The sequence below is a fragment of the Lates calcarifer genome, linkage group LG6 (genome assembly GCF_001640805.2).
Source record: "Lates calcarifer isolate ASB-BC8 linkage group LG6, TLL_Latcal_v3, whole genome shotgun sequence".
In the NCBI taxonomy this organism is placed as follows: Eukaryota; Metazoa; Chordata; class Actinopteri; family Centropomidae; genus Lates; species Lates calcarifer.
The window spans coordinates 24,455,961-24,468,507 of record NC_066838.1 but is presented as its reverse complement, the minus strand read 5'-3'; the positions used below and the strand labels follow the sequence as shown (position 1 = coordinate 24,468,507).

At 40.6% G+C, this 12,547-nt stretch overlaps 1 protein-coding gene across 1 annotated transcript; it reads left to right on the top strand.

Moving 5' to 3' along the window:
• The first annotated feature begins 603 nt into the window (after positions 1 to 603).
• Positions 604 to 12,106, top strand: pip4k2ca (phosphatidylinositol-5-phosphate 4-kinase, type II, gamma a). The gene is given in 11 exon segments (XM_018675825.2): positions 604 to 1,054; positions 2,084 to 2,181; positions 2,450 to 2,546; positions 2,657 to 2,806; positions 5,949 to 6,095; positions 6,971 to 7,009; positions 7,116 to 7,229; positions 8,035 to 8,256; positions 8,258 to 8,300; positions 9,644 to 9,747; positions 9,937 to 12,106. Coding segments are annotated over 11 exon segments (1,254 nt in total). The 5' UTR covers positions 604 to 895; the 3' UTR covers positions 10,018 to 12,106.
• Positions 12,107 to 12,547: the final 441 nt, after the last annotated feature.

Below are 12,547 nucleotides of genomic sequence, written 5' to 3'. Positions count from 1 at the left end.
CAATGAATTAAGTGTCACTTAAAAAAAAAAAAAAATTTATACTACCAACTTGTTTCTTTACATGCGGTTTAATGTAAGGAATACCTCCAAGATGGAACTAGAAATGCAAATTTCAATTTGCATGTCATTAATGGTGGTGAACAGGTTAATGAGTTGAGTGAACTTTCAGGTGTTCATTCCTTCAACTCACAATTTCAAGTAAAAAGACTCAAGCTGGAACAACTCATGTTTTTTAGAATCTAAAGTCTGAAAATAAAAACAGTTTAAGTTGAATTAAATTGAAATGAGCAAAACACATATTTACATTTAATCAGTGAGAAAATATCTATTGATTCTACCAAATGATTCTACAATTTTTTAAACAATTATTTAGTGGACAATTTTACATATTCAGCTTTCAGGCTTCTAAGATATTAATTTTTACCTAATAGTTTTTCGTATGTGACCGAAAATAGAGAGCTGATATTTCCGACCGTGGTTCTTCGCCGGAACGCACCACAGAAGAGCGATGTACCACCTACATGAGGTCACCTGACGCAGTTGTATCGTTTTCATTGGTCTCTGCCACCTGTCAATCATAAACTCACCACGTGGTGTATAAAAAACACGAGTGGGCTCGAGGGGGCGGTGGTGGACTGTCAGTGGAAACATGGCGTGGACGAAGTCGAGCAATGATTCATCTCGGTAGTTTAAACGTTAATTCGGAGTTAGCGTTTAACACGATCGGAGTTTGACGGGTGACCTCGGTTGTTGGCGCCGTGTCGGTGTGAGAGACCCGGGGGAGGAGCGGCGATAGTGGGCGAGTTTTTATCTCAGGAACGGCAGCCGTCAGGAGGAAGTGCCACCGCCTGCTCCAGCGCTCTCAGCAGGGGACACAGAGAGCCTGTTTACGGTCATGGCTGCCCTCGGGAACTCGGGGGCCACCTCCAGTCCTATGGTGATCCTGGCGCCGAAGACCAAAACGAAAAAGAAACACTTCGTGCAGCAGAAGGTGAAGGTGTTTCGGGCCAGCGATCCGGTCCTGAGCGTCTTTATGTGGGGCGTCAATCACTCGGTGAGTCAGTTAGCTAACGCTTCGGTCCGTGCTAACGTGAAGCGTTGTTTGTCATGCTAACCAGCTAGCTCAGCTAGCAGAGCCGTTAGTAGCTGACCACCAGCGAGCAGGTGAGGTGAAGCGAAGGTGTTAGACTGAAATCTGTGGCCGGTTGGACTCTCGCACGCCCGGGCCTGGATTAGCCCACCACCCGGGTAAAGTGGGCAGCTACCTAGGGGACTCAGACCCTCAGAGGCCCTTAAAAGCCCCAAATTCACTCTCGTCTGTTTGTGTTTATGCATTTTTAGTGTGGAGTTGCGGAAATTAGTCGATTAATTGTAAGAAAATTAACAGTTTTTAATAGTCGGTTAATTGTTTCAGTTATTTTTCAAGTAAAAGCTACAAATATTTTCAGGTTTCGGCTCTAAAAAGTGTAACTTTCCAACAATTATTTATCATTTTATAAACCAAATAACTCATCAACAGATAAATCGATGATGGAAATAATCCTGTCTCAACCCTGTTTGATTAATCTCAAATTTGTCAGAGATTTACACTAATAATCATCTGTCCTGGTCCAAATTTAGAACTGATTAATCAACTAATTTATAAAAAGAAAACTGATAAGCAACTATTTTTGTAATAGATCAATGGCCGCAGTAGTTTTCAAGCAAAAACTACAAATATTCTCAGGTTTAATCTTCTTAAATGAGTAGATATGTGCCTTTTGCTTCTCTGACATGATAAAAAATTAGACATGAGGACATAATTTTGGGTCTTGATCAAGTAATTTTTAGTCTATACAACAGTAAAAAATGCCCACAGCCTGCACAGGTGTCAAAACTCTAAAATATTTAATTTATTCTAATTTAAATCAACAGTGCAGTGCACCATTAAATGTTGGTTTTAAATAGAATTTCTGCTTTAGAAATGACCTGATTGTTGAGTCAGTTATTAAATGGATTGGAGCATCAGCTGCAGCTCTGTTTGAGGCAGTAGTCTGGGCTGTTGAGTGATTATTATTAGTAATTAATTTCCGTCTTTCTGCAGATAAATGATCTGAACCAGGTGCCTGTTCCTGTCATGCTGCTGCCCGATGACTTCAAGGCCAACACCAAGATCAAAGTCAACAACCACCTCTTCAACAAGTAAGACACAGGCATAAAAAGACATGGAAGCAGCTTTGGTTTAAACATAAGTAAAATCTAACCTGTAAACATGTGACACTTTGTCTTTGTGGTCTCGGACGCTTTTGAGAAACTTGTTCGCGGAAGAGATAAAATCAGTGGCTGTTGGCTCTGACGTATGTTTTGGATTTTGAAGACTTCACTGTCACAGAGCGTGAAAGATCTGTTTGTTTCAGAAAATGTGCCGTCGGCCAGCTCCCTCTCACTTTCCCACGTTCTCTCTCTGCAGAGAAAACCTTCCAGGACATTTCAAGTTCAAAGAGTACTGTCCTCAGGTCTTCCGAAATCTAAGGGAACGATTCGGTATTGAGGATCTGGATTATCAGGTATGTGATCCTGACTAGAACTTTGCTTAATAATGACCAAATATGCACATTTTAGTTTTTAAATAAATTAGATTGTGTTCATAGATCTCATGCTGTGTGGTTTTACCCAGGTGTCGCTGACTCGCAGTCCCCCACTGAGGAGTGGGGACGACCAGGGAGAGGGTCTGCTCCTCAACTCTTACGACCGAGCGCTAGTCATCAAGCAGATCTCCAGCGAGGACGTCGCGGACATGCACAGCATCCTCTCGGAGTATCACCAGGTGAGGTCTGGATGATTAACATAGGTCAGTCTGGTTATGGTCTGTGTTTGACTCATTGTCAAGGAAAGGCAAAAACCAATAATGTGCCAGTCTCAGAGGGATGATTGTAATAAGGAGAATGGAGCTCCTGTAGTACCCACTCTTGGCCAGCAAGTTAAAGAGTAATGCAGAGCTGTAGATCAGTTAAAAAGACTTGGAAGTCACTAAAAACCAGCGTTCATCTCTGATATCCAGCCAGGAATCTTTGAAAATATCAAGAATTATAAACAGAGTTTAGTGTTTAGTTTGTTACAGTCACAGCACTTCCTGCTCCAGAAGCTGGGGATCATGGGTAATACACACAGTTCGGGCTGTGTTTCGGGTCAGTGAGTGGGACTGTGCAGTCAGAGCTCCAGTTGTTTTCTGTACTTGAAAACCACTTAACCTTTGACTTGGAGTCAAAGTTATTCTGTGTTGCTCTAATTTGAGTTTTTGTTTTTGGACAATGTGTGAAAAACAGTAAGTCAGTCAAAAAGCAACAGAAACGATTTTCTGCTGCGGATTGATACACATTTGGTGCTATAGCAGAGTTTTCAGTTTTATACATCACATCAGGTTTTGGATGTTATTCGTCATTAGTCTGTTGTCGGCTTTCGTCTTTGTCTTGATACTCATTTGCCGAGAAAAACCTAAACTATCACCAGATTTGACTTGAGTTCATTTTGTTTTGATAAACTGCGCGTTAAAATGTTACCTGACTGAGGTTTAACCTGCAGGAGGAGGAGCAGTGGCAGGGATAAAGAGCTGACATGAATTTTGGAGTAAGTCCCAGTTTATATCTGTGAGATCCTGCAGTGAAACTCAGGAGCTATAAATAAAACCTCCCTGTGAGCGTCTGAATCCTTTCTCCTCTGCTCCTCTGTTCACTCAGTCACTCCTTCAGTCATTCATGCACCCACCTCCTGTCCCGCTTTACTGAACTGTGCATAAAGATTCACATCTATAGTGCTGTGTTGTCCTACTTTTTCATCCTCTGTAACCTTTTGTGGCAAAGCAAAAACCCCCGAGAGCGTTTCATAGAGTTCCTAAAATGAGCACGTGCTGGGAGAGTTATTTATTTATTTAAAATCTTTCTGCCACAGGTGAGTGAAGTCGACCTAAATATGACTATTTTTACATTTAAATGTCCTGTGCTGCAGCGAGCGGGAGGACAAGGACGGCAAACACTAAATATGACTTTAAGGTGCTTCTATCAAACTGAACCTGATCCCCGGGGGGGGAGGAGAGGGAGAAAACCCCTCTGCAGGCGAACGTAACCGTAGTTCTCATCGTCAAGGTTAGCTGACGTCACGGCATCTCCGACGAGAACAAACGCTCTGTTATATGATTTGTTGGGTTTGTTGCAGATATTCAAATGCTCATGTAAATAACAGAGTACATTTGTAGGGGAGATAAGTGCGAGGTGACACACTTTCACCTCTATTTTTGTTTGGTTTTATTCTACATTAGCAGCCCTGGTGTCAGCGTATCGGCGAGTCGAGTGGATTCTGCAAAAACTGGGTCTCGCTTCAGGCTGAACACACCACTGAATAAACTTTTGGCTTTGAGCTCTTATTGGAATGTGTAGCCTGTGGTTATGCAGCCTACATAAAAACCGAGAGGGAGATGAGGAAAATGGCAGCTCTGTTTCTGTGTGTGTGTGTGTGTGTGTGTGTGTGTGTGTGTGTGTTTTTTTTAATTCACTCAGCCCTGAATGAACTCATTGTTATCAGAGCTCCTTGCACAGTTTCTCCTCATAGATCATGACAGTTTTGCATTTTGCAGTATGTTTGTATCAGATTTCAGGTCAGTGTTTAGTTTCAGTGAACAGCTGTTTTTTTATGATCCTTTTTCAGCTGAATCATCTCTGCTAAAGAGCTGAATATTCAGAGGACTCGACTAAACCAGTTGGTCCAGACATGAGGGCTCTGTACTTTTGGTTTTAGGTGTTATTTGGATGCATTTTCAGAACATATAGAATCAGGTTCTGTTGTTTGGCAGGTGTAGGGATTTGATCCTTTTTCCACATCATAAAAGTCTAAACAGTGTTTTTTGGACCAGATAAATCACTAACCCATATACATACATAAGTTATAAATGTAAACCTGGCTTCTTATGACAGAAACCATCAACACTGACAACAGTGATTTAGTTGTTTAGTTGTTATTTTACTGGTGATCTGTGAATTTAAAGACAATTTGGAAGTGATATCAGGTTTGAAAACAGAGTATATGTATCACATTAATTACAGAAAATAAAAATGATGTTATTTTCAAGCAGAAATTATGAATATTTCCTGGTTCCAGCTTCTTAATTGAGGTTAATTGTAGATCAGACAAACAGGGATTATGAAGAGGTCCTGGAAAACTAAGATGAGCAGATGATAAATCAATCAATCGAGATAATAAGTAGCAGACTGTAGGGCTGCACAGTTAATCATATTAAAGTCGTGTTCTTGATTCACAGCTCTATGTGATCTTATTTCTAAATGACAGTAATTCTGCTGTGAGCTGCATCAAAACAAGATCGCTCAATAAGAAGCGGTAGAATTTGTCCCAGTGTGAACGACTGTCGTTTCACGTTTCACTGTTTTCTGAGGTGGGTTTAAGCAGCCGTGTGTCTCCTCTGATACCTGTCGTCTTTTCACCTTTGACCAGGAGGGTGTAACACAAACTCAACACCTGATCATCTCTCCAACGAGCTGTTTTCACTGGAACTCCAGGCTGAACCTGAAACACTTTATCCTAGAGTCTTAAAGAAACAAACCCTTTCCTCCCCAATAAAAAGGATTGTGAACAATTCTAAACAAATATTCCAAAAATTAAAACTAAAGCTATTTCACTCCCTTATAAGGTTGATATATGTTGTGAGGTTTACCACTACATTTACATTAAAACATGACCTATAAAGACTGAATCCGGGGGTTTGAAATTTAAAAAGATCAACGTACAAAACAGGGAAGAGTGATGTCTTTTTAACAGAGTGTTTCAGGGGGACGCTGAATGAGGTCACCTGGATACACTCTGTAATTGGTTTACATTCAGAGTGACCTTTGGATGTCACCAGATGTGAGCCTGAGTGGTTTTGGTATGTGACCATTCCTCCATTTTCCTCCTCCCCGCAGCACATAGTGAAGTGTCATGGCAGCACCCTCCTGCCGCAGTTCCTGGGCATGTACCGGGTGAGTGTGGACAGCGAGGAGACCTACCTGATCGTGATGAGGAACATGTTCAGCCACAGGCTGGTGGTGCACAGGAAGTACGACCTGAAGGTGAGGAGGAACTTCACTGACAAACTTCTCATCACTGCTGCACAAAAACAAAACAATGTGGAAGTCACAAACATACATTTACGCCAGAGCTGAAAGGATTAGCTGATTAATCATTTAGTTTACCGACAGAAAAATAATCAACTAGGTTGGATAATCAATTATTCATATGACATTTTTAAGCAATTGCTTTGCCACCAGACTTCATTGACAAAAACTCTGATTTTACTGAGCAGAACACAGAAACTGCCACTGCCTCCATCAGTTAGCTTGTGTTATTGTGTGACTTTCAGTGATGCAAAAAGTATTAGGATCCTTTACATGCACACAATAACACAAACAAACTAACAAATCAAGGCAGTAGTATTTCAGCAGCTCCTCTGTTCTGTTCAGTAAAATTCCTCTTTTTGTCAATGGAGTCTGGTACTAATATATAGCAGTGTTTTTGGTTAAACAAAAAGAATCTGGCTCATTAATAAAAGGCTCCATCTCTGTAGGAATTCATCCATAATGATATCAGACACTTATCAAGCCTGTCAGTGGCAAAAACAAGCCCTTTAGTGGATGTACTTTAATGTGGACAATCACACCGTTTCTTGACATCGCAGCAGCTGTGTGGCAGTTACAGGTGCACCATTCTTACTCAATACTGCACCGATTGCAAAGATTTTTGTCCCCATTAATCATTTACACCCAGAAACGTGGGAAAATAAGGCTCAGGTTAAAATCTCTTGGAGTTATCCTTTAACAAATAATGAAAATATTAGTTTGCTGCAGCCTAAATTCACATCTTTTGCTTCTTCCTCTGATGTGAAATGGTTTAATACTCGTTTTCAAAATGCACAAGTCATAATATTTAAAACACTTTGCGCTTGCAGGGCTCCCTGGTGGCACGAGAAGCGAGTGACAAAGAAAGGGTGAATTAAAACTTGTTTCCTACCCATTTTATATAATCATTACCTGTCTATCTGTCTCCTCTTTGTCCCACATATTCCTCTAACAACATATTTTTATCTTCTAAAGGTAAAAGAGCTTCCAACCTTCAAGGACATGGACTTCAGGAACAACATGCAGAAGGTTTATGTAACCGAGGAGCAGAAGGAGAAGTTCATGGAGAAGCTGAACAGAGATGTGGAGGTGGGTGACTCCTTCCTGTTGTTGCAAACCTCCACCACACAGCGGCAGCAGCTGCACATAAAGGATGCACCACTCCTCCTGCTGTGTTGCCATTTTAGCAGCAGCAGCAGCAGGAAGAGGAGGAGGAGGAGGATGGATGTGAGGTGCAGGGAGGGAGGTGAATTTAGATACTAATACATTAAACTAGAGTTTAAACAGCTAGGAGAAGGTTAATCTGCAGCCATTTTGTCTTGTTTAAGCAAAAATGTTGTGGTTTCAGCTTCTCAAATGTGAATATGTTTTTATTTTCTCTGTCATCTGTGACTGATTTATTAATTAAATGTAAAATAGATAATAAAATAATAAATGAATTCTCTTTTGGTTCTGGGAGCTTGTGGAGGGCTCTCTTTTGCTATTTGCTGACAATACATGGATCTGTAGATCAATAACATGTTTCTATCTGTGAGCTTATCAGCGGTAATTTTCAGTGATGATTATTCTGTGATTTGGTCTGTCTAAACGTCAGACATTTAGTTTGTTTGTGTCGTCTAAAACTCAAAGATATTCAGTTTATTATTAGAAAACAGAGAAATGCAAAGAATTTTAGTCATTTCTGGTTACTTTTTCTCTCTTATGGTGTTATATAATATATACAATGCATGGATTTAAGTGTGTGGAAATCTTTTTCTATCATTTCTGTTTTAAAAAATTAGTTATTATTAATCATCGACTGTTCAGATCTATATCTTTATTTAACTTCCTGTGTCCCCCTCACAGTAATTCAATGTTCATGTGTCGTAAACATCCTTCTCTCATCGTCCCCCAGTTCCTGGTGAAGCTGAAGATCATGGACTACAGCCTCCTGCTCGGTATCCACGACGTGGGCCGAGCCGAGCGGGAGGAGGAGGAGGGCGAGGAGGTCTCCAACGAGGAGGAGCAGGAGGCGGAGAACGGCCTGGCTCCGGGCGCCACAGTGGGGTCGTACGGCACCTCTCCGGAGGGAATCGCCGGCTACATGTCGTCCTGCAAACCTCTGGGACCCGGAGAGTTTCGACCCCTACGTGGACGTGTACGCGGTCGGAAGCTGCTCAGGTGAATGTTTGAATTGTTATGTTGCATCAACCTGAAATATCCGTCCAATTATCCGATGGATTGCCTTGAAAATTGGTACAGAGATCCACGACACCCTGAGGCTGAATTATAATGACTTTGGGGACACCCTGCCTGTTCCTCTAGCGCCACCAGCAGGTCAACTTCTTCACTTGCATGTGAAATAGTTCAACATCTGCTGGAAACTTTGGTGCAGACATTCATGTTTCCCTGATGAACTTTGATGATCCGTGACTTTTCCTCTATCATCACATCAACATTTCTACTCGTCCAGTGTTTTCAGTTAGTTCTGTCATTTTTTTAACCCAGATGAGAAACTTGGCTCACAGTCAGGTGACGACGATAAAAAAACAACACAGTACAGAAAGAACAACACAAGAAAATGCATAAATATTACCTAAAATATCTCCAGCACCAGGTGCAAGAACAACAAAACAAATCTTCACATTTAACAAACTGGAAACTTTTTTGAAGCATTTCTGCTTTAAAAGTGAATCAACAACCATTTTCAACGATTAACTTTTTAATTTTTGAGCCAACAGAGAAGAGAAGCACTCGTCCGCCTGCTGCTAAGGAAGATTCGTTTTTAAAGTATTTAATCATAAACCAAAACAAAACTTGACGGGCATCTTTAACCAGCACACAGCTAGGTCTATTCTAAACGGCTCCGATCGCCCCTTCACTGTGATTTAAGTGCAGTAGGAGTAAAAACTCCTTTGTTCATTGTGCAATTAACTTTCTAAATTTACACATGTAATTCTATATAAAGGTACATTTTTATATTTAACATTAGATATTTGGGCTTTAGACTATTGATCAAACAAATACAAGACGTGAGGACTTTGAGTAGGGTTGCAACATCTCCGGAATTTTCAATATTGGAAACGTTCCATGGGAGTTGACGGGAACAAACTGGAAATTTGCAGAACAGGGAACTTAAATGTAGTTGTTGTTGTTCAGTGAAAGAGTTGATTAAAGTTCTACTCACAAAATGTTTATATTTATGTTTGTATAGGATGCAGTTTGTATATTTTCTCATTTCTAAATCAGTATTTCCAGAATTCCCTAATGTAACATTCTCTGGAAAGTTTTCAAACCTTTAATTGACAAATAATCAATAAAATAACAGGCAGATTAACTGAAAATGACTGATGCAGATCCAAGAGTCTGGATCTGTTTGTCTTGAATGTTTCCCGGAAGTGTGGTTTTGAGATTCATCTCTTTAACGGGCTAACATTTTTTTTTTAATATACGAGTCCTGTCGCTGCTGTTGTCAACGTGAGCCCAATAAAATAACCCTGATTGTTCTCTGCCTTTCATCTCAGGAGCCCCTCAGAGGGAGGTCTACTTCATGGGCCTGATTGACGTCCTTACTCAGTACGACACCAAGAAGAAAGCGGCTCACGCAGCAAAAACTGTCAAACACGGGGTGAGTGGCGCAGGAGGAGAGGAAGGAAACGAGGTGGAGGGGGCTGCTGTCAGCTGTTCAAAACACTCCGGCGTTACCTGAGTGTTTGATGTCTGCTCTCGTGTCTTCAAACGTACACAGATGATGATGATGTTGACCTTTCTTTGCTCCTTCTCTCTCCCCCTCTCTCTCTTTTTCTTTCTGTCGTAGGCTGGTGCTGAAATCTCCACGGTCCACCCCGAGCAGTACGCCAAACGGTTTCGCGACTTCATCTCAAACATCTTCGCGTAACACTCTGACCTGCGAAACACTGCCACAAAATCAACCTGACCGAGACGCTAAAAGTCAGTTTTATCGTTGACCAAAAATAGTATGCACACACACACACACACATCATTATTTAAATTTGGTGATTTGAGGCGAGACTTAACGTTGTAGCAATATAATGTACTACTACTACTTCTGATGCATATATTTATTTTTAAGGTTTAAGATGTATTTCTTATAGACATTAAGCACTCTTAATGGAATAACTCTGGAGCAATAGGGTACGTGGAAACAAACTGCTGTTGATCAGTGTTCATAATGTTAGACCACATCAGGTTTCTTAAAGAAGATATATTTGGAAATACACGTATTCACTCTCTTGTTGAGTTAGATGAGAAGATTGATACCACTCATGTCTGTTAAATATGAAGCTACAGCCAGGACGTGGTTAGCTTAGCTTAGCTTCGCATAAAAACTGGAAATAGCTCAACTGACTTTTTTGGCTTAGAACTGAGTCACTACAACCGGCAAAGAAATAATCTTGGACGTAACTCACTCACGTTTTTACAGCTCAGTTTTTGTACACATTAAATGAACATGTGAATTAGCGAAGGGGGTTAGCTGTATCCCCCGGTTTCCATTCTTTATGCTAAGCTAAGCTAAGATAAGCTAAGCTAACAGGCTATTGAGAGAGTGTTGAGTCAAGATGGATGTTTTTAAAAAAAAAAAGAAGAGAGAATAAAAATTTGGTGCAGCTGACCCAGAGATCTCTGCTGTGTCTCAAATCGGATACTTCAGTTTGCGATGTTGCGATCAAATCAAACATGGCCGCCGTGACGATCGCAGCCCGCCAAAATATCCACCGGCTGCTTCGCTCACTTGACTTAAAAACAAACATTTTCCTTTCTCATTTCTGCCCCTCGTTTCATTCAACAAGTAAATTATGCCACCATTTTGGAAAAGACGTTGCTGAGCCCTTCACTTCCGCTACGTAGTCAAAATGGCGCTTATTGTTGGTGACAGGTTTCCCATCATTACACCCTCAAACGTACTCAAATTAAGACACAGCAGTCGTCCTTTTTTATTCCACATGTTCTTTATCAAAACTGGGTGCCTACATTACCCACAATGCCCCCGCTGCCAGTTCACTAAGAGAATTGGGTGTGTTGTGCTAGCAGCGGCTAATAACTACTCGATCTACTCCTCTGACTCAGCCAGAAAAACGAATATGTCCCAAAATATGAGACTGTTCCTTTAAATCCTAAACTAATCTTTAATGGAGATGGGTATTAACACTAATGGTAGTCTAGACAGTGCAGTTTCTAGTGTAATGATATTATTTATCTACAGAAACAGGCCATTTGAATGTTCAGAGTGCCAAATGTGTGGGATCAAAGCTTTATCAGAGCAGGATTTGCACTTTGCATACAGTTAAATCGAATGGACCAAAGTCTCTGCTAAATTATAAAGAAATGTACAGAACAGCCTTGTTCATTGAACCAGTAAATGTATGGTATTTGAAATAAGAAGCATATCAGATTATTTAGCCTGTAAAATGTTTGCCAGCCCTGCTTCTCTGAGCTACCACAGCCTGTAAACAGAATGTGGAGCGGCTGACCTCAGAGCTGAAACCTGCATTAATGAAGTGACCGGTCCAGATTTAAGGCTCAGTCCTGCCTTTTCTTTTCTTTTCTTTTTTCTTTTTTTAATTTAATGAAATGCGTCATGTGTCGATGTGTAATTCCACATCAAAACACCTCCTGAAAATGAGCCCATCCATCATTATTCTGGACAGACTCCTTTTAAAATGGAAAACGAGCGCTGTGAATCATCGTCATAGGATAAGATTTAGAGAAATATAGCAATAGAACTAGGAGCTGTTGTCTGTGTATTGTATGATTTAGTGATAACCAGGGTTACTGTGTTAAATATTTCAACATTAACACTACATTTCAGTAGCTAATGCAGTTAGCCTTAACACAGTGAGATGATACAGCTAAACAAGGCAGCGTAGATACAGTGAAACTCTGTATGACGCCTCATCTACTCGATGATTGCACATGTTGTATTTTTGCAAATCAGCTTTTGGACCAAAATATATTTTACAAAGAAATTCTGAGAAGTGTTTGACTCATTATTGTCTGAGAAATGTTTGTGTACGATGGGGATGCTGGGGAAATATTTCATGCGGTGATAAGACACAAACACTTCCGGCCTGTGAAGAGAGATACTCTTCCTGCTGTGTCAGATTTTACTGTTTTGTTGTTTTTTTTTTAAAAGATAACTTTGGTATTTTTGAACCTGGGCCTTATTTTTCCATGCCACTAAAAGGCTCAGATTCTTATTCTAAGTGCCTGACAACATTATGTATAGGATTTTTACAGAGATAGACCATTTTATTTAAGAGAAAGATCCTTATATGTCAGCACCAGACTCCATTGACAAAAAGAGGAATTTTACCCTGCAGAGCACAGGAGCTGCTGGAATGCTGCTGCCTCTCTGTTAGTTTGTTGTTGTGTTATTGTGTTGTAGTTTTACTTATGTAAAGGATCTG